The sequence below is a fragment of the Rutidosis leptorrhynchoides genome, chromosome 8, assembly GCF_046630445.1.
Source record: "Rutidosis leptorrhynchoides isolate AG116_Rl617_1_P2 chromosome 8, CSIRO_AGI_Rlap_v1, whole genome shotgun sequence".
Classification (NCBI taxonomy): domain Eukaryota; kingdom Viridiplantae; phylum Streptophyta; class Magnoliopsida; order Asterales; family Asteraceae; genus Rutidosis; species Rutidosis leptorrhynchoides.
The window spans coordinates 2,607,795-2,630,272 of record NC_092340.1 but is presented as its reverse complement, the minus strand read 5'-3'; the positions used below and the strand labels follow the sequence as shown (position 1 = coordinate 2,630,272).

The following is a 22,478-nucleotide window of genomic DNA, read 5'->3' as shown; positions in this document are numbered from 1 at the left end:
TTTAAATTTTTTAATTTTTAGGATTTTATATTGTTTTTCTAAAAATGTAAATAAATATTTCGCCGACTCCCCGGCAGCGGCGCCAAAAACTTGATGTGGTAGCACGGGGTTACGAAATAGTGTATATTTTTAATACGGAATGCTACAAAATTTAACAAGTTTTAATTAAATATTTACAAAATGGATATACCAAAACCTTGCTACAACACAATAGGCAGTGTACCTAGTCGCGAAGTAGTATAGTTTTTAGTAAGTCCGGTTCGTTCCACAGGGAGACGGGCTTATGAAACACTTTATTTTTATATAACAATATATAAATATAAATATAAAAAGGGGGGTTTTACCGTTTAATGACCGGTTTGTCGATTTTATATTTTAAAGTCACAATTAAAAGCTAATGCAAAATATTAAAAATAACTAAAAACTTAATTTAAAGAGTAAAGTAAATGACGATAATTAAAATGACAGAAATTAAAGTGCGAAAATTAAAAGTGCAATTAAATATGAAATAAAAGAGATTATGCTTATTTAAACTTCCATAATCATGATGTTCGGCGTATTAATTTTAGTTTTATGTCCATGGGTTAATTGTCCTTTGTCCTGGATTATTTAATATGTCCGTCTGGTTTTTGTCCATAACAGTCCATCAGTCATAAATATAAAGTGCGAGTGTCCTCGTCAAATTATCCTTATACCCGAAGTTAAATATTCCAACTAATTGGGGATTTAAACTGTAACAAGATTTTAATACTTTGTTTAATAATTACACCAGGATGTCGACTGAGTGTAACCCAAGGTTTTAATATTTTGTTATCAATTATACCAAGTGTCCTTTGTACATAATTTCACCCCTGTTTTAATTATTCTAGTGGCTATTAATCCATTCCCGTGTCCGGTTAAATGAACGATTATTCGTACATATAAATACCCCGCCCATCGTGTCCGATCGAGTGTATATGGTAATTTATAGGGACGCCCAATTGTAAATCTTTATATTAACATTAACAAACTATCATTTAGTTAAACAAATATAAAGCCCATTAATAGCTCATAGTCTAATTTCCACAAGTGTCGTTCTTTTGTCCAAACCCCAATTATGGTACAAAGTCCAATTACCCAATTTTAGTAATTAGCCCAACATCATGATTACTTCGGCTCAAATAAGCATAATAATAACTTAGTTACGAGACATTAATTTAAAAAGGAGAACATAACTTACATTGAGTATTTATCGCGTAGTGTTACACGGACAGAATTTCGACTTCAAAAACTCGTAAAATAACCTTTACATAACCCGAACTAATCTAATATAACACTAATCTATACTATATATATATATATATATATATATATATATATATATATATATATATATATATTATTATCTTATGGAGTATTATTATTATTATTTGTGTGTGTTGTCTGTAAAAACGAACGAAAACTGGCAAATTTATAGACCAGGCCTGATTCTGATCCTCATGCGACTCGCATGGGAAATAGCCTTCTGGCCATGCGAGTCGCATGGCCACCCTGGACAGCTCACATTGATTTGTCTCATAGCTTGCCGACATAATATTAAATATAAATAAAATATAAATAATTTTAATAATTATTTATATATTATATTATATTTATATGCATAGTAGACTAGATATTTTTGGTCCGTTGCGTCGCGCGTTTCTTCTTGGCTCGGGTCCCGGTTCCGGATTTTCGGACGTCTTCGCGTATTATTTTATATCGTGTACTTTGCGTTCCGCAACTTGTACTCTTGTCATTTTTAGACGTCCTTCATAAATATTTTGAACCTTTTTGATTGAATCTTGTACATTTGAGCATTTTGGACCTTTTTGTCTTCAAATCTTCGTTTACGCCTTTTGTCTTCGCACTTATTAAATATAAACGAATATTACTTGAATATGGAACAATTACAACTAAAATCTTGTCTTTCTTGGGGGATAATGCTATGAAATATATGTTCCTTTTTAACCTTATCACTTGCTCCGACACTATTCGTTTCGGCATTACTTGTTCCGACATTATTTGTTCCTTTAGTTCTATTAAACTTTGGTTCGTAAACCTCACAATTTGTCGCGCTATGACCATTTCTTTTACACCTGTTGCAAAATGTCGTGCAAAACCCCTGATGATTTTTTTCACACCTATGACATGGTTGTTTTTGGTTTTTGTTGCCGTTGTTGTTATTGAGGTTGTTGTTGGGATTGTTATTGTTGTTGAAACGGTTATTGTAGTTGTTGTTGTTGTTGGGATGTTTGTTGTAGTTATTGTTAGGATTGCGGTTATTGTTGCGATTGTTGTTGCGGTTGTTGGGATAGTTGTTGCGATTGTGGTTGTAATTGTTGTTGTTGTTGTACTGGTGACTCTTGTCACCGTTTTCCTCCCACTTCCTCTTGAGTTGTTTCGTGTTGGCTTCTTCGGTCGCCTGCTCTTTAATTCTTCCCTCAATCTGATTTATGAGTTTATGAGCCATTCGACTTGCCTTCTGTATAGAATCGGGCTCGTGTGAACTCACATCTTCTTGAATCCTTACTGGTAACCCTTTTACAAACGCGTCGATCTTCTCTTCTTCATCTTCAAATGCTCCCGGACACAATAGGCACAACTCTGTGAATCGTCGTTCATATGTGGTAATGTCGAACCCTTGTGTTCGTAACTCTCTAAGTTCTGCCTTGAGTTTATTGACTTCGCTTCGAGGATGGTACTGCTCGTTCATCAATTGCTTGAATGCCGACCACGGTAGTGCGTAAGCAGCATTTTGTCCTTCCTGTTCAAGATAGGTGTTTCACCACGTTAACGCAGTACCTGTGAAGGTATGCGTAGCGTACTTAAATTTGTCCTCTTCAGTACACTTACTTATGGCAAACACTGATTCGACTTTCTCGGTCCACCGTTTCAATCCAATTGGTCCTTCGGATCCATCAAATTCCAAAGGTTTGCAGACAGTGAATTCTTTGTAGGAGCATCCTACACGATTTCTTGCGCCATTAGATGCATTGCTAGATTCAGAGTTATTGTTGGTATGTAGCGCAGCCTGTACTGCGGCTATGTTTGCAGCAAGAAAGGTACGAAATTCTTCTTCGCTCATATTCATGGTGTATCGAGTAGTCGGTGCCATTTCCTTCAAAATAGCAAACTGAATCGAGTTAATCATACAGAATATTAAGAGTAGTCAATAGTATTTCGTAGCATAATATGAACTCATTTATAAAAGCTTTTTCTTCATATTAGCGTTTTATAAGTTTAAATTCGGGTACTACCTACCCGTTAAGTTCATACTTAGTAGCTAATATACAATTCAACTACTACAATTCCATATGAAAAACTGATTATAATAATATATCACATACAAATATTCTTCAAATTTACAACTTCGCTATATTACATATAACATGAAATATAGTACACTATGATACAGGACAGTTTTGACGATAAATCTAGTTAATACGCAAGTTGTTCAGCAAAGGAAATAAAGACACGTAATTCATAAGTCCATAAACAAGTCATGCATTCTGGTTTTACGAAGACGACTTCCCATCCTTGGTCTTGTGAAAAATAACCGTTATGACCATTGGCTAGGCAACATGTTGTAATGTCGTCAAAAGGACGAGGGTTTCGTAATGTCCAACAGCCCCGTAATAATCTAAAAACCTTGTTTCTCACCCCAACTACTAAATCCGTCACTTGTGGGAAGGTTTTATTTAAAAGTTGCAATCCGATGTTCTTTTTCTCACTTTGGTAAGAAGCGAACATCACTAACCCATAAGCATAACATGCTTCTTTATGTTGCATGTTAGAAGCTCTTTCTAATTCATGAAATCCTATGTTGGGATATGTTGAGTCAAAATAGGTTCTTAACCCGTAGCGTAAAATTGTATTTGGGTTCCCGCATTTAATGCTTTAAAGAAAACACGGCGTAACTTACGGTCTCCCCAATGTGATATACCCCACCTATCAAAGGAAAGCCTTTTATAAACTAAGGAATTTCTAGAAAGTCTTTCAAATGTTTGACAAGTTAATTTCGCCATAACTAAATGTGCTGATGAATTCTGACCGACTCTAGACAAGATTTCCTCAATCATATCCTCTGGTAGGTCTTCTAAAATATTCGGTTGTCTACCCTTAACGTCCATTTTGTTTTTATACTGTAAAATAGATAAGGATTAGATTCGTAATAACAAACAATACAAGCAATTTTTACATAGAACATAAAAGTACAAGCACACTACAATACATATAATACACAACATGATTACAACCCTCTAATCTGAATCACTGGTTTCTTCTTCTTCGGACTTGGTTCGTTTTCCTAATTTTCTAGGAATATATGGTGTTCCTCTAATACGAGCCGTCGTTTTCCATAATGGTTTAGAAAAACCTGGTGGTTTAGAGGTTCCCGGGTCATTGTTACATTTTAGGAAATACGGATGTTGCCGATACATATAAAGTTCATCGGGGTTGGAATCGGGTTTCTCTATTTTTATACCTTTTCCCTTATTATTTTCTTTCGCTTTATTAAATTGGGTCGAGGTAATTTCTATAACATCATCGGAATCCTCATCGGGATCCGATTCATCAGAAAATTGGTAATCTTCCCAATATTTTTATTCCTCGGCGGAAACACCATTGACCATTATTAGCTTTGGTCCGTTGGTTGAGGATTTTCTTTTATTTAATCGATTTGCTATAGGTATCAATATTTCTTCCTCCGGAATCTCTTCTTCTTCTGGTTCCTCCTCTTCCGATTCCTCCTCTTCTGGTTCCTCTTCTTTTGGTTCCTCCTCTTCCGGTTCCTCTTCGGAAATTTGTGAATCTTCCCAAAATATATTCGACTCTTCATTATTATTAGGTGAATCAATGGGATTTGTACTAGAGGTAGACATCTATCACACAATATCAAACACGTTAAGAGATTAATATATCACATAATATTTACATGTTAATAATATATAGTTTCCAACAAAAAAATGTTAAGCAATCGTTTTTGAAGAAAAACACGGTCGAAGTCCAGACTCACTAATGCATCCTAACAAACTCGGTAAGACACACTAATGCAATTTTCTGGTTCTCTAAGACCAACGCTCGGATACCAACTGAAATGTCTCGTTCATATTGATTATAAACGTTCCATATTAATTGATTTCGTCGCGAGGTTTTGACCTCTATATGAGACGTTTTTCAAAGACTGCATTCATTTTTAAAACAACCATAACCTTTATTTTATCGATAAAGGTTTAAAAAGCATTACGTAGATTATCAAATAATGATAATCTAAAATATACCGTTTACACACGACCATTACATAATGGTTTACAATAAGAATATATTACATCAAAAATAAGTTTCTTGAATGCAGTTTTTACATAATATCATACAAGCATGGACTCCAAATCTTGTCCTTATTTTAGTATGCAACAGCGGAAGCTCTTAATAATCACCTGAGAATAAACATGCTTAAAACGTCAACAAAAATGTTGGTGAGTTATAGGTTTAACCTATATATTATCAAATCATAATAATAGACCACAAGATTTCATATTTTAATATACATCCCATACATAGAGATAAAATTCATTCATATGGTGAACACCTGGTAACCGAAATTAACAAGATGCATATAAGAATATCCCCTATCACTCCGGAAAATCCTTCGGACATGATATAAACGAATTCGAAGTACTAAAGCATCCGGTACTTTGGATGGGGTTCGTTAGGCCCAATAGATCTATCTTTAGGATTCGCGTCAATTAGTAGATCAGTTTACTAATTCTTAGGCTACCAAGCAAAAGGGGCATATTCGGCTTCGATCATTCTCCCATATAATGTAGTTTCATTTACTTGTGTCTATTTCGTAAAACATTTATAAAACTGCATGTATTCTCATCCCAAAATATTAGATTTTAAAAGTGGGACTATAACTCACTTTCACAGATTTTTACTTCGTCGGAAAGTAAGACTTTGCCACTGGTCGATTCACGAACCTATAACAAATATGTACATATATCAAAGTATGTTCAAAATATATTTACAACATTTTTAATACGTTTTACTGTTTTAAATTTATTAAGTCAGCTGTCCTCGTTAGTAACCTACAACAAGTTGTCCACAGTTAGATGTACAGAAATAAATCGATATATATTATCTTGAATCAATCCACGACCCAGTGTATACACGTCTCAGGCTAGATCACAACTCAAAGAATATATATTTTTGGAATCAACCTCAACCCTGTATAGCTAACTCCAACATTACTGCATATAGAGTGTCTATGGTTGTTCCAAATAATATATATACATGGGTCGATATGATATGTCAAAACATTTGCATACGTGTCTATGGTATCCCAAGATTACATAATATATTAGAATACATGTATAATACAATATAAGTTAGCTAGGATATGATTTGTATAGAATTGTTACAATATTTCCCGTAGCTACAACAATAAAAAAATATCCAATCTTGTTTTACCCATAACTTCTTCGTTGTAAATCCGATTTGAGTGAATCAAATTGCTATGGTTTCATATTGAACTCTATTTTATGAATCTAAACATAAAAAGTATAGGTTTATAGTTTGAAATATAAGTTACAAGTCATTTTTGTAAAGGTAGTCATTTCAGTCGAAAGAACGACGTCTAGATGACCATTTTGGAAAACATACTTCCACTTTGAGTTTAACCATGATTTTTGGATACAGTTTCATGTTCATAAGAAAAATCATTTTCCCAGAAGAACAACTTTTAAATCAAAGTTTATCATAGTTTTTAATTAACTAACCCAAAACAGCCCGCGGTGTTACTACGACGGCGTATATCCGGTTTTACGGTGTTTTTCGTGTTTTTCGGTTTTAAATCATTAAGTTAGCATATCATATAGATATAGAACATGTGTTTAGTTGATTTTAAAAGTCAAGTTAGAAGGATTAACTTTTGTTTGTGAACAAGTTTAAAATTAACTAAACTATGTTCTAGTGATTACATGTTCAAATCTTCGAATAAGATAGTTTTATATGTATGAATCGAATGATGTTATGAACATCATTACTACCTCAAGTTTAGTAGGTAAACCTACTGAAAGTGACAAGAAATGATCTAACTTCAAAGGATCTTGGATGGCTTGAAAGTTCTTGAAGTAGAATCATGACACGAAAACAAGTTCAAGTAAGATTATCACTCGAATTAAGATAATTATAGTTATAGGAATTGAATCAAAGTTTGTATATGAGTATTACCTTGATTTAGAATGATATCTTACTGTAAACAACAAGGATTTCTTGAGGTTGGATGATCACTTTACAAGATTGGAAGTGAGCTAGTAAACTTGGAAGTATTCTTGATTTTATGATACTAGAACTTGTAGAATTTATGAAGAACCCTTAGAACTTGAAGATGGAACTTGAGAGAGATCAATTAGATGAAGAAAATTGAAGAATGAAAGTGTTTGTAGGTGTTTTTGGTCGTTGGTATATGGATTAGATATAAAGGATATGTAATTTTGTTTTCATGTAAATAAGTCATGAATGATTACTAATATTTTTGTAATTTTATGAGATATTTCATGCTAGTTGTCAAATGATGGTTCCCACATGTGTTAGGTGAATCACCGGTCAACTTGGGTGGTCAATTGTCTATATGAAACTTATTTCAATTAATCAAGTCTTAATAAGTTTGATTGCTTAACATGTTGGAAACACTTAATCATGTAAATAACAATTTCATTTAATATATATAAACATGGAAAAGTTCGGGTCACTACATATACCAATAGTACATACATCTAAAAGCTGTGTATTGTACGAGTACGAATACGGGTGCGTACGAGTAGAATTGTTGATGAAACTGAACGAGGATGTAATTGTAAGCATTTTTGTTAAGTAGAAGTATTTTGATAAGTGTCTTGAAGTCTTTCAAAAGTGTATGAATGCATATTAAAACACTACATGTATATACATTTTAACTGAGTCGTTAAGTCATCGTTAGTCGTTACATGTAAATGTTGTTTTGAAACCTTTAGGTTAACGATCTTGTTAAATGTTGTTAACCCATTGTTTATTATATCTAAAGAGATGTTAAATTATTACATTATCATGATATTATGATATATTAATATATCTTAGTATGATATATATACAGTTAAATGTTGTTACAACGATAATCGTTACATATATGTCTCGTTTCGAAATCATTAAGTTAGTAGTCTTGTTTTTACATATGTAGTTCATTGTTAATACACTTAATGACACGTTTACTTATCATTTATCATGATTAAACATAATGTATCAATATCTTAATATGATTCATATGTATTTAGTAAGACGTTGTTATAACGATAATCGTTATATATATCGTTTCGAGTTTTCTTAATTCAATAAACTCAATTTTATGTATATAACTCATTGTTAAAATACCTAATGAGATACTTACTTATCATAATATCATGTTAACTATATATATAATCATATGTATGTCATCATATAGTTTTTACAAGTTTTAACGTTCGTGAATCACCGGTCAACTTGGGTGGTCAATTGTCTATATGAAACCTATTTCAATTAATCAAGTCTTAACAAGTTTTATTGCTTAACATGTTGGAAACATTTAATCATGTAAATAACAATTTCATTTAATATATATAAACATGGAAAAGTTCGGGTCACTACACCAGCCGCACCCCGTATGCCACTGGAACATGGCGAAACATCATCACCATTAAGCCCCTACAGCATGTCAGGACCAGGAATCGAGCCTGCATGATTATTCCTTTCCATCTTTACATACGTGGAGCCAAGGATAATTTGGGCCGGCTACCATTGGACCACAGGTCTTTTGGTTATCCCTTCCCATATTTGCAAGTCTTTTGAATTTCGAGTACAAACCAAAATACATACGGAGTAATTAAAAAGTGTTGCCATAATTTAACCACGTCATCAATTGTTGAATACCAAGATTGGCACCTTGATTGGCTGGCTGTGATGGTGCAACGCAAACAATCGTAGACCTTCTTCATAAGTAAAGTCTCCAACAACTAGTCGAACCCACGTGTCAAAAAGTTCATCCATAAAAACTGAACCCCAAATATCTTTCAACCATTTAAAATTCGCCACGACGACCCTGCCACTAGATTATTCTGCTGCCCCTCTTGCCACGTCTTCTGCATCCCTCCCATCTCATTCTTTCCTTTCATCTCCGCCGTTGATTCCTGCTTGTGGCCACCATAATTTCTCTTCAAATTTTATTACTCCTCCTTATTATGTTATTTTAGTTCAGAAAAAAAAAGCTCGATATCAAACGATTAATTCTCAGTTTTTCATCAAACCACTCCCCAATCAAAATCTTGTTATTGTGTTACTACCGGTGAATTCATCGGTCTGTCGTTGAGGTACACTTGTTATCTGCAATTACTTATGCTTCCTTCTTACTCAACTATCAAAATTTAGGGATCATGTTTTAGGGCATGTATAGTCACATCCAAGCATGCTTTTAGAGGCTTAAACTATCATACTGATTATAAATGACCTTGTTCATTTGTGTATTGCTCATTTAATGTAAGATCACCATCAAAAGGAATAAACTAATGTATACTAGTATGATTGATTATGCTTGTGTGTTGATTTTAGAGGCTTAAACTATCACAAAAATGTTTTTATGTTTTTTAGGGAGTCTGTGACTTTTACGATTGATCATGTTTATTTATTAGAGCTAAAGTATATGCAATAGAATTCGGAGTTGTCATGAAGTTACTTTTTTTGGTCGTTTTATGTATGCACTTACAGTACTTGTTTGTTGCAGGAACTAGTCATTATTATTATTGCTATTACTAGTGATCAGATCAAAAGCTCTTCATTTTGTTCAATTTTTGTCTGAGATACTTGTTGGTATGGGAGTTGTGACTGTATCTAGCTCTGTTGCTAGGACTCCGTTTAGATTGAGTGCAAGATTTTCAGATCTCCCATTACCAACTAAGAGGGCAACAATAGTAGCATTCAAAACTACTGACAAAACCAAGAACACGGCCTTGGTATCATCCAAAGAATCGTCTTCCAATCTATCTGTTGATACATCTAAGAAAAGCCCAAAGAGACTTCGACGGAGTAGGACTAAAAAACCTTTAGAAAGGGTACAGGCTTTATCTACTGATGAAGCTCCCTCGTGTTCATTAGATCTGGATTATATGGAAGCTGCAGCTGAACTCAATAGGTTATACAAGCTCAGTCCTCCAGCTATCGACTCTGATTCTGAGTATCATGATACCCGGGTGAAAAAGGTATCGCGTGTGAGGAAGAAGGTATCTGATGCTAGTGACAAGTCTGGAAGCAGAAAAACGGTTGATATTGTGAGGAGCCAACATAAGAGGTTGCGCAGGTTGACCCTTGAAAATAGAATTCACCTGAAAAATAATAAAGATGTTGCGGTTATTGCTCCAAATCAGAAGAGAAAGCACGTTAAGGTCAGTGAAGATGTCAAGGCTAACAGATTGATGAAAGACAACTCAGCTTCTGCGGATTTAGCCAGCTTAGATTGGAAGAAAATGAAGATCCCGCCTGTTCTTTCGTCTTCAGAACATTCTCGGTTATTTAAGTTATTACAAACTATGAAGGTGAGCATTCAAAGTTTTCTGAAAAATAAAATAAAATAAAATTACTTTTATTTTCAAATTCATTTCTTAGTGGTTTGTTTGCTCCGACAGGCAATCCTTGCGGTTAAAGAGGATCTGCAAAAAGTTTTGGAAAGAGAACCAACAGATGGAGAATTGGCAGAGGCAACAAACATGAATGTTCCACAATTGAGGAAACAACTGGGACTTGGTCAATCAGCCCGAAACAAATTGATTAAGGTATCACGACTTAATTCTCAGTCTCTCCATTGTGTCAATTATATAAATCTATAAGTCGTTTTCTTATTTATACCCTACTTTGACTTTAAGAATATAATGTATCACCAAAAATACTGCACAATAAGAACATGATAGGTGGTATCAGATGAGTCTAACTAAGAGTGTTGTCATGATGTATATGCAGCATAATCTTCGACTGGTGTTATTTGTGATGAACAAATATTTTCAAGAGTTTGCAAATGGTAGAAACTTCCAAGACTTCTGTCAGGCGGGAGTTAAAGGTCTGATCACAGCCATTGATCGATTTGAACCTAGAAGAAAACTACAACTGTCAACATATGCTCTATTTTGGATCCGACATGCCATCATACGCTCCATGACACTCTCCAGTTTCTTTAAAGTCCCTTTTGGCCTTGAATCCGTATGTTTTCTCTCACATACTTCTGAACTGTAGTTAACACTCTATAGCATTAAGCTAATGGTGCCAGTTTTTCTAGAACCAAGGATTTTGATCATTGTTTCATTAGTGAAAAACTATATAATTCTGATGATGCAGGTCAGAATAGAAATACAGAAGGCCAAAAAGAAGCTATGGTTTGACCTTATGAGACCGCCCACTGAAGAAGAGATATCAAAGAAAGCAGGAATTTCGCTTGTGAGATACCGTGAAGTAATAAAGGCATCGAGACCCATTCTTTCTCTCAACAGAAAAAATCCAGTCACGCAAGAAGAATTTATCAACACATTTGCAGATGATGATGATTATGGTAGTGACAATGAGAGACGCCCACCTGCTCTTCTAAGGCTTGCACTTGATGATGTTGTAAGTACAATGCTGCCCAAATGTAGAGGTGGTAAAATGGGTAGGGTGGGTAATGGTTCAAACTGACTGAGTCTGGGTCAAAACAGGCAAAGTTTGGGTTGGGTCAGAACTGGCCAAATTTACCTGTTTGACATGTTAGTTAAAGATAATCCTTGACCTGAATCAATCCATTGGTTAGTATATGGGTTGTAAATTTTAATTATAGAGATTTTCAGCTGCTGCACCTGATTAGTGGATTGGTTTATTTAGGTTAAATAGTAGTAAATTGACTATGATTGTACATGTGCAGTTGGATTCATTGAAACCAAAGGAGAGTTTGGTGATCAGACAAAGATATGGACTTGATGGGAAAGGGAATAGAACACTAGGAGAAATTGCGGGCAACTTGAGCATATCAAGGGAAATGGTTAGAAAGCATGAAGTTAAGGCTCTAATGAAGCTCAAACATCCAGCTCGAGTTGAGTATTTACGTCATTATCTTCTGTGAATTTGCGACTCATCGATCGGTCAACTTCATTTTCGACCTGTTTTACATATATACATGGGTATATATAAGTTTGTGTATCCGTCTGGTCTCCAGCTGTATCATAGTTATGAGCTTAAACCAACCATATGTATACTGTAGTTCCAAGTAACACGTGTGTGTATATGTCATTATTTCATCGTACGGTAAAGGAAAATTTGATTATAGTAAGTTTCGTGTACCGTATATGTCTACGTATAAAGTATATGCTATAACATTTTGAGAGAGAGAGAGAGAGAGAGAGAGAGAGATAAAAAGAAAAACAGGTAAAAAAAAAGTTAAGGTTTTTCCCTTTCGAATTACGCGGAAAGATGATTAATCTAACTTCATACTCTAATTTACGAGGTCGGCAAAATTACTCCCTAGTTGTCAATCCACTTCCCTGGCCACTACCCAAACCTTCCCACTAGAAATTCAAACTTATAATCTCTTGTGAGGATGTCAGGTCCCAAATACTTGGACTAATTTGGAATGGTTAAGTTATAACATCATTCTCGCTAACCGAAATCATAATAAAAATACTAATGTGAACACTAATATGATTGTTAAGATCATTTGCAACGGTGGGTGACGTTTCTTGCTCGTGTTTCTTGCATTTTGTACTTTGTTGATGACCAGAACATGTTTCTTTTTTTAGTGGAGTAGTGGTGGTGTTAGTTTTTGGTATTGGTTATGAGTATTGTGATGATGTGTAAAAATATAATTGGGTTAAGTATTAAAAGGAATAAAAATAATATTTTTAAATTAATAAAAAAATAAAAAAAAATCAAGAAACATATGTTTCTTCTCCCTTTCCAACTGACACCAAAGAAACGCCAACAAGTGCCGGCCTGTTACGCCGGATTCCGGCCTTTCTTTTCCACCACATCACCAAGTGACGGTGTCACTTTAGACCGTTACAAATCGTCTAACTACACTATCTAGTTCGGGCAAAAACACATAGCACTTGTATTTAGATGGGTGAGTGGGTTTATATTTAAGTTAAGTTTAGACGTGCTTTTATATTTAACTAGATGGAGGTCCGGAGTAGCCCACTCCGTTGGACCAGATAATCGGAATGAAAAATCGTAATTAAAAAAAAATTACTAAAAGACGAAATAGGTGATGTCGTGATGACATCACCCGAGTACTATTCATTGGTGTTGGCTAATATACTTATTGTAAATTGTAAATTGTAAATGTAAATGTAAATTTAAGTCAAGTCTGACTTGTATAGATTTCCTTTCTTTCTTTATTTAGAAAAGGGTTAAAAGAGCAAATGGTAATTTTGCCAAAGTTAAAAAAAAAATATATATATATATATGGAACTGTCACGTGTCAGATATGTTTGCTCCATAGTAAAACTTCATGCAGGATGCCACGTAACCCATGACTCTTTCACCCTCTGTTTTATTCAGTTTTTCAACAACTAATAATAAGTAAATTAAATCCGACTTTTCACTCATCGATTGAGAATTGAATTAAAGGAAAGATCGTAGAGTATCAAAACAAGGAATGGTGAAGCTAGCGACGGCGCGTGAAATTAGAAAATACGGATCACGGCGTAGTCGTATAAGAGCAGAGTATACGAACGCAGGAGTTTACTTATTTTCTACGATTGTTTTGTTATGTGGTTTTATAGCGCAGTTCTCGAGGGAACCTAAATCAGGTTTAGTGGTAGTATTGATCGGATTAGGGTTAATGATATTGGTAAATATACATGATCTGTTTGCACATCTTGCTGGCATTGATTACCGTTTTAGATTGATGGAGCATGATAATCAGCTTCTGTTTGTTGAAGTTGCAGTTCCGGCCCTACAAGCATTGGGAACCCTTTTGTTTTTCATAGCTATTTTACTTATCCTTCTTCAGGTACACACTACCAGGACCAATTCTTCTTTATATTTTGTGATACATAAAAACACACTGTTTTTACATATTTGTATTTGATGAATATGCCTATGGAATGGAGACTCAGTGAGGTCATCCCCATTTACAAGAACAAGGGAGATGCACAAATATGTAGTAATTACAAAGGCATAAAGTTACTTAGTCATACTATGAAGCTTTGGGAGAGAGTGATTGAGACGAGGCTCCGACGCGAGACAAAGGTTTCGGAGAACCAATTCGGTTTCATGCCAGGACGCTCTTCGATGGAGGCAATTCACATCGTTAGAAGCCTTATGGAGAAGTATAGGGAAAAGCAAAAGAACCTACACATGGCGTTCTTAGACCTAGAAAAGGCTTATGGCTGTGTCCCGCGCGAGCTGATTTGGAAGACTCTTAATGCTAGGGGTGTCCCAAGTAGATATATAAGAACTATTAGAGATATGTACGATGGGGCGAAGACTCGCGTACGCACGACAGTAGGAAACACAGAGTTTTTCCCTGTAGAGGTAGGTTTACATCAGGGATCGGCACTTAGCCCATATCTTTTCGCTTTGATCCTAGACGAACTAACTAAGAGGATACAAGAGGACATCCCATGGTGCCTAATATTCGCCGACGATATTGTTTTAGTTTCGGATTCCCAGGATGAGCTTAACAGAAGGCTAGAGCAATGGAGGACTGCACTAGAATCAAATGGCCTACGGATTAGCAGACCTAAATCGGAGTACCTTAGATGCGATTTCAAGGCGAGCGAAGAAGAACAAGAGGATTTAGTGGATGTCAGAATTGGGGATCAGATTTTACCTCCACAAGAGTCCTTTAGATATTTAGGCTCGATGCTTCACAAATCGGGAAGGATAGATGAGGACGTGACGCATCGTATACGAGTAGGATGGTTGAAGTGGAGGGCAGCGAAAGGGGTGTTGTGCGACAAGAAGGTATCCCTTAAATTGAAAGGGAAATTTTTCAAGGTGGCAATCAGACCGGCCATGTTGTACGGCTCAGAGTGTTGGCCAATGACGAAAGCCCAAGAGAGGAGGATGGAGGTGGCAGAAATGAGGATGCTTAAGTGGACGTGTGGCAAGACCATGCTAGATATGATTCCAAATGGAGTTTTTAGGGAGAACTTGAAAGTTGGGAATATAACCAACAAGTTGAGGGAATGACGACTTAGATGGTTCGGGCATGTTATGAGGCGCCCACTTTTAGCCCCGGTTAGGAGAGTCGAGACCCTCGTTGTTGGGGGCGTAAGGAGAAGGGGTAGACCCAGACGTAGGTTGGAGGATAGAATGAAGCTTGACATGAAGGAGCTCTTATTGACCGAGGACATGACTTCTGATAGGAATTTGTGGAGGAGTAGAATTAGAATAGATGACTAGGTTCTACATATTGTTTATTTATTTTATATATTTATATTATATTTCTTACCTACTTACTTGTGTGCACTTCATATATGTCTTTTTTTTTTTTTTTTTTCATGGGACTTTACGTATATATAATATATCTATACTTATTGTAGCTTTTTCATATGCTTTATTGCACTATATGGTTATATGTTTGTATTACATTATATAACAATTAAATTATATGTACTTACATATCACATGTTTTTATGCTTACATAGTATACTTATTTGTCTATGCCTACATAGTATACCATCTATTTTATACTGCATATTATACCTACATGCTTCTTACCAACATGTTTACGTATACTTATTGTACTTACATGACTTGTTATACTTACTTATTTGACACTCACTTATTTTACTTATATGCTATATTACATTATATTGTTATATGTTTTATTTACCTTTACATATCGTATTGGAGTATACATTATTCATGGTGAAGTTTCTATTTTATCAACTTTACTTGTTTATTTTTTACTTCACATATCGGTTTTCATGGTTCTTTCTGGTCGGAGGTCCCTAGGAAGCAGCCTCTCTGCTCTACAGAATAGGGGAGGGACGACTTCCTCTACCTGGGGACCGATAGGTATCCGTGGGTGGAGGAATGACTTCCCTTTTACTTTAGGGTAGAGGAAAGGACAGTCTACATCTAACCTCCCACATACCCCACTTTAGTGGAATTGTGTATTGTTGTTGTTGTTGTTGTTGTTGTTGTTGTTGTTGTTGTGATGATGATTCGAATGAAAAAGCAATAGTCAGCATGTGAATTATCGTTCTTATTTTGATAGTGTTATTAAGGTATCCTATGATTAGTTGATGTATTACAGTACCCCATGTTGATACATATATGTTTTCGTAAGAAGGAGAGATGGTTGGCATCTCCCTTGACAGGGACGGGAACAACTCTTTGAGCTTACATGTTACTACACATCCGGTTAAGGCTTTCCACTTGGGTGTATATATAACCCAATGTTGATACATATCTATCTATCTATCTATATCTATCTATATCTATATACTTATATAAAAAAGAGATTTGTTTAGCTTACTTGTCAACAAAACTATTTTTTCAGGGGTTAATGACAAGTGGAATTTACACTTGTCAAATTCTCAATGATTGTGATTAAAATCCATTATATAAATGATTAATAATAATATTAGAGAGTAAAGAAATTAATAAAAAAAAATAAGAGCAATTTATTATGGGTAATTCATTATTGTGAATTAGTAGACCACTTACGATACATATTCATTATTGTATCGTTATTCATTTATATGTCATTATTGTGAACCAAGATCGATGGAGAAAACAAAAATTATGTTTTTATATAACTAATCTTTAAACAGATTTTGAGTAGCCGTGCAACGCACGAGCTCAAAAACTAGTATTTTATGAAAAAGGAAATATTTTTACACTTATTTATTTATTTGTAGGCAGATAGAGGATTTGGTTATCACAGGATTGAGACTCATTCTCTAAAGTTGCTTATTGCCGGCACGATGTTATGGGTGCTCGGTTCAATCCATAATTCATGCCAAATATACGAGCGTGCAAATACGAATGTTCAAATCTTGCAACACAGTGTCCAGATACCTTTCTTGATGGGGAGCTTGTTGTTCTTGGCAGGAGCCATTGTTAATTTCCAAGAGCAAGTTGGGCATCATCATCATTATGGTTTGCATTTGTTGGTAAGGGTCATGTTTGTTTCGCCAGACTAATATAAATAGAATTAAAAAGCTACCAGCTTTTTCCTTTTAGTGTATGAATGCATGTCAGAATGAGCCTAATGCTGTATGGTGTGTGCAGACATATACATGGGTGTGGATAAATATTGTCGCATGTTCGTTGTTAGTCCTTGGGGGATTGACAAATGTGGTTAAAGTAGTCAAGATGCTACAAATGGACGGAATAAGGTTGGAGAAACTACGAGGGGGAGCACAAGAGCAGCTTATCCAAGATGAGCAAACACCGCTTCTTACAGAGGAAGGCCAAATAAAGAGAAGCCGGTATTAGAATTAGAATTAGAATTAGAATAGTAGAAAGCATAATAATAGCTAGCTTAATAGGAGCCTCAGGTTAAACCTGAACCATTCTTCGCTTATTTGATCATCCACAATTTATGATCAAGTTTGGTCAATTTCGTTTTCCACTTTTTGGGTCCTTGCTAGGACAACTCTGTTCAGATACATACTCCATGGATAGATGGATAGCTATAATTTGGGACTGTAGATCAAACGAATTGTTCAAGCAGCAGAGCAAAATATTTTAGGTCTCACCTTGTTCAATGAAAATTAGTCATTAATATTAATAGCATTGTTTCGAATATTTAATCATGGTTGGCTCGTTTATTTCCAGAGGGGAAGACACAAGTCATAAACAATGATCGTTGACATTAAGACACAACAAGTGTCATTCTCCAACAATATAGCACAGGGCAATTAAGGTGATTATGGAGTACTAGGACATGAATTACTTCCATATCTAACATTAACAACCACTTCATATATGTATTTCTTTACAAAATATGAAACTTCAAAAATCCGATTTCAAGAATTGAAAATGTGCACCAACGACACAATAAGCACAAGCACTCATAATTTGTTCAGTTTACAATGTCAGACAGGAATGTCGGCGGACTAAAGGTCTAATGAAAACACAACGTACTCCGTAAAACCATACTTTATTCTTGAACTGATATATTTCTATAAAAATAGCTCACGGGGAGTTGATATCTAACCTCTAGTAGTCTAGGTGAAAAAAACCAAAACAAATAAGATGATGAACAAGACAACCAAAAATAAGATCATCATCATCTGGCCCTTGGCACTGGCCTTCTTCATAACCACAGCCACTTTTTTCTGCAGCCATTCAATTCAAACAACATTAATCAAACTGTTAAATATGTCAAGTGTGAAATGGATGTTTAGGTCTGTTGTTACAATAGGTATAAGAGGAGACCCACCTGAACAAAATCAAGACGATTAGATGTACTGTCCATCTCAGAACCCAATTCTTCTATAACTTTTTCCTGCAACGATACCAATGTATTAACATTTTAGTTTGTAGTGATGTGTGAACGAATAATAATTCATTATTAATACAAGGATATAGATAGATTCAAATGATCTCAATGCATAAACATAATGGACCTGTGCAATGAGCTCGTCGTGTATAGTAAGCCCAACAGATCCGATCCTTTCCACACTTGCACTTAATTCATCCAGCTCTTCATCTTGTTGCCTGAAAGAAGTAATAATCATTTATTTTGCAGATGACCCATAGACATGTTATGCAGCTTAAATTGCGTCTTTAAATGAAAAGAAAAATAAAATAAAAATAGGCGTATTATGACGGGTCACGTCGAGCTGGACCTGCCAATACTTCTATTCTCACCATTTTTTCTTTAGTTCATTTAATAAATCATTCTTATTAAAATAAGTATCAGTTGTTGCTGAATTAATAATATAAGAGAAAAGATATACAACTCTACCTAATGAGAAGCATCTGTGTGTCTGATTCCGAAGAAATGAAATCATCATTATCTTTAGCGATGTATGAACCCGTCTTATCCTGCTGATGAGTCTTTGGCATACGCATGAGTTCTTGACGCATCCCACCAAAGTTTGAAGTGCTTGAGCGAGTGGAATCTTTTCCAGTCACATATTTCTTAAGATTGGCAACCTGATAGGGTATATCAATACATATTAATATTCAATATATCATCAATATATCAAAATCAAAATGTAATATAACAGGAAATAAGAAATTGCAACAACCCAAAAAAGAAGAAAAAAAGAGAGAGGGGGGTTTTTACCTGAGCCCGAGCAGTCCCAGTCCATTTTCTCCGCTTTTCAAGCTCTACTTCGTTTATGCCATACATAGAAGGGTCTCTAGATGCTACAGAAATAGCCTTCTCCAGCTCATCCACCTTCCCTATCAGAAAAACTTATGTTCAGAACCAAGACAGATAACTACCTAATATTGTTCCAAATTTATATAGAACATGGCACAACCATACAGGTCATAGAACATGGCAAATACTTACCTACTATATAGATTATTAACAATCAGAATACTAAAGTAACTGTGTAAGTAACACAAGTCTAACAATGTTACAGGGATGACCACTGCAATTCTGTTAATTGCCCCATGTGTTCACAGCAGCAAGATTTGCATGCCATCTTTGATACTAAACCACAATTGAGTTTCATGGCACATTAAACTTCATTTGCATTATTGTATTCAGTTACATACCTGCCATTCAATGCTCTCACAATTAGAAAGGATTTGCTTTGTGAGTCTAGATTGCTCAGCACTGGCAACGGGGATGTGTTCCCATTGATGAAAGGTAGCCTGCAGCTTATCAATCTAGAAGAGAAATAAATAAATCATACAAATAATCAGATCACCACTAAGCTCGATATTAAACCAATTCACAGAGAGACAAGACTGCTTTTAAACTATATATTAAACAATAATAAAAGCACCATTAACATAAAGATCATGTTATATTAGCAACCATGCTATTTCAGCTTAAAAAAACTACTCTTGCATCTTACAGTTAAATAGATACAACTTACAGAATCCTGAATCTCGTCCTTTACAATGTAAAATGGATCTTGAGCCGAAGACATATTTTAATGAAAGCTACGATGCGATCATCAACTTTATTGTCTGCTTGTAGATTCAATCGTATAACAGAAATTCTGAAACAAAATGAACGTTTTTATAAACTAATAATCAGTTTCTAATCCAATTTTTACACATGCACCAGCTTCACTACAACATAGACTATAAAAAAAAAAAAAAAAAAAAAAAACTTTATCAAATCAATCACTATCGAAATCTAAATTAGCTGGAAGTATGAGAGGAAATGAACATAATATGTAAATAATTAGTTTCAATACCTAACAATCTGTTCGAAGATCCTTTTTGGTGCTTTCTGTATCCAATTTAAAGAAGTGCAGACCTTGCGCTGATACAAAACTAACAATAGATAGATAGATAGATAGATAGATAGATAGATAGATAGATAGATAGATAGATAATTACAGTCAATTTTAGCATAGAATAGCATTAATTAATTTATAAAAAAAAAAGTATAAAAACGAAAACCTAAAATCGATATTTGCGATACTAAGTAGCGTTAAGGAAATTAATATATAGAACGAGTATGAGATGTAAAATTGTTACCTAAAACGAATAATTTCGATGTAAATATAAAATCATATGAAACAAAAACCTAAATAACAGAATTTATAATTAAAACATAAAGTAGTATAGGGCGTGATTGGAGATTGATAAGGGCACGCACCAGATGGGATTCAGATCTAACAGGTTGTCGTTGGTGGGACTTTGCTCGTTGAAAGATCTCTTCTTCTTTTGTGGTTGCTTGCCGATGTTGAACCCTTGACAGAAATCAGATATTTGCAATCTCACCCTTCAACTTTCTAGCTATTTAATACTTCCACAATCACTTCCACAAGTTAATCATTATTTATTTAATAGACTTTAATTACACGAATTGTCATGTGGTTTGTCAAATTTTGCAAGTTTAGTCGCTATAGTTTTTTTCACAAAAATAGTTACCGTGGTTTCGAAATGTTACACGTTTAGTCACTGAAGCTGACAAGCGTTAATTTAATCCGTTTGAACTGATCATGTGCAGCTCAATGAGTTGTTTTGTCATTCCATTTGTCCCTCTACGTTAAAATGGCATCTTCTCCCCTTTTTATATTTTATATAAACAAAACAATTAATCTAAGCGTTACATCCATGGCGTTTTTCATGCTGGCATCTTTGACGAAAAATGACGATGATTAACCCGGTGTCAATTTCTGGCGTTAGTCTCGTATTCAACGAAAACAACATGGGGCATGAGATCATATCGAACAGATAAATGATTTAATAAATATATATATTTTATTATAATTTATTATTTCTACACAATTTTTAATAATATTTTATCACATTACCCTATAAATATTTGGCACAAGAAAAAAAAAAAGACATATTGGATTAATGAAGGTCATATATTGACTTTGCCACATTATAGTCAAAAACATAATTTTTCATCAAAAAGTGTACAATTTGACTTCATTTCAGAGTTAGAGTTATCAGCCGTCTAAGTTTGATGAGAAATGATATATCCACCATCCAAATTACTTCTTTCACCAAATGTCTGCGAATTTGCGGGTTGCGGCACTAAAGAACCCTAAGAGAATTGAAGAAATTGATTTGAGAGGATTATTAGTTAGGCTATTGTACAGAGGCAACTGGATCGGCAAGCAATTGATGATAGAGAGTGTTCAGTGTTTTGCCCTAATTTTTTGTGTGTGTGTCGACTGAATTGTGTTTTGGTTGCATTCCTCTTGCGCGCGATTAGATAAGGGTAATTAGGGAAAAGTGGGTATTGAAAAGAGTTATAAGCTTATAATTAGATCCAATGGTGTTGAAGTAAGGGTAATGGTTGTCTTTAATTGAAATCAATGGTCTAGATTAAAAGTTGAACGTTTAATATCTCTCAATTAGTCTTTTCTTTTAATGTATAGTATAGATATAGATAGATAGATAGATAGATAGATAGAAGTATAGAAGTATAGATATAGAAGTATAGATAGCTATAGATATAGATATAGATAGATATAGAAGTATAGATATAGAATAGATAGATATAGATATAGATAGATAGATATAGATAGATATAGATATAGATATAGATAGATAGATAATTAATAATTAGTTAATTGTTTGTTACCATGAATGCTGCAGTATTTACCAAACAATAAAATGAGCAAACAAGAAGGCTCTTCTGAGCACGTATTCTTTTCCCAAATGTGAATCAAGAAATATTGTACTGTGTGCCAGTATTAAATTAGAATACAATAAATAAATAAATATAAATATAAATATAAATATAAATATAAATATAAATATAAATATAAATATAAATATAAATAAATTATATATTTATATATTTATATATATAAATATAAACTAAG

The 22,478-nt window shown here is 34.4% G+C and overlaps 3 protein-coding genes and 1 non-coding gene across 5 annotated transcripts; 3 read left to right on the top strand and 1 right to left on the bottom strand.

The window, feature by feature from the left end:
• Nucleotides 1–9,283: 9,283 nt before the first annotated feature.
• On the top strand, nt 9,284–12,397 carry LOC139861979 (RNA polymerase sigma factor sigE, chloroplastic/mitochondrial). Its single transcript, XM_071850513.1, has 6 exons — nt 9,284–9,395; nt 9,806–10,613; nt 10,704–10,850; nt 11,035–11,271; nt 11,407–11,673; nt 11,963–12,397. Exons 2-6 carry the CDS (start codon nt 9,894–9,896, stop codon nt 12,158–12,160), a joined length of 1,569 nt encoding a protein of 522 aa, XP_071706614.1. The 5' UTR covers nt 9,284–9,395; nt 9,806–9,893; the 3' UTR covers nt 12,161–12,397.
• A 1,293-nt stretch (nt 12,398–13,690) lies between these two features.
• Nucleotides 13,691–17,490, top strand: LOC139862062 (uncharacterized). The gene is made up of 3 exons (XM_071850613.1): nt 13,691–14,047; nt 16,911–17,165; nt 17,284–17,490. The coding sequence occupies exons 1-3, from the start codon at nt 13,691–13,693 to the stop codon at nt 17,488–17,490; spliced, it is 819 nt and encodes a 272-aa protein (XP_071706714.1).
• LOC139865223 (U6atac minor spliceosomal RNA) lies at nt 16,326–16,453 on the top strand. The gene has a single exon (XR_011764744.1). It is a non-coding gene; the product is annotated as a U6atac minor spliceosomal RNA (small nuclear RNA).
• A 514-nt stretch (nt 17,491–18,004) lies between the features above and the next one.
• LOC139862730 (syntaxin-61) lies at nt 18,005–20,900 on the bottom strand. Of its 2 annotated transcripts, XM_071851355.1 has the most exons (9): nt 20,792–20,900; nt 20,385–20,463; nt 20,058–20,183; nt 19,732–19,845; nt 19,292–19,405; nt 18,968–19,158; nt 18,627–18,717; nt 18,440–18,505; nt 18,005–18,335 (listed from the first exon to the last, which is right to left on the bottom strand). In XM_071851355.1, the coding sequence occupies exons 3-9, from the start codon at nt 20,109–20,111 to the stop codon at nt 18,225–18,227; spliced, it is 741 nt and encodes a 246-aa protein (XP_071707456.1). In that variant the 5' UTR covers nt 20,112–20,183; nt 20,385–20,463; nt 20,792–20,900; the 3' UTR covers nt 18,005–18,224. The 2 variants fall into 2 exon arrangements, with proteins under 2 accessions (XP_071707456.1, XP_071707457.1); XM_071851356.1 differs by lacking the exons at nt 20,385–20,463; nt 20,792–20,900 and having other exon boundaries at nt 19,292–19,410; nt 20,058–20,081.
• Nucleotides 20,901–22,478: the final 1,578 nt, after the last annotated feature.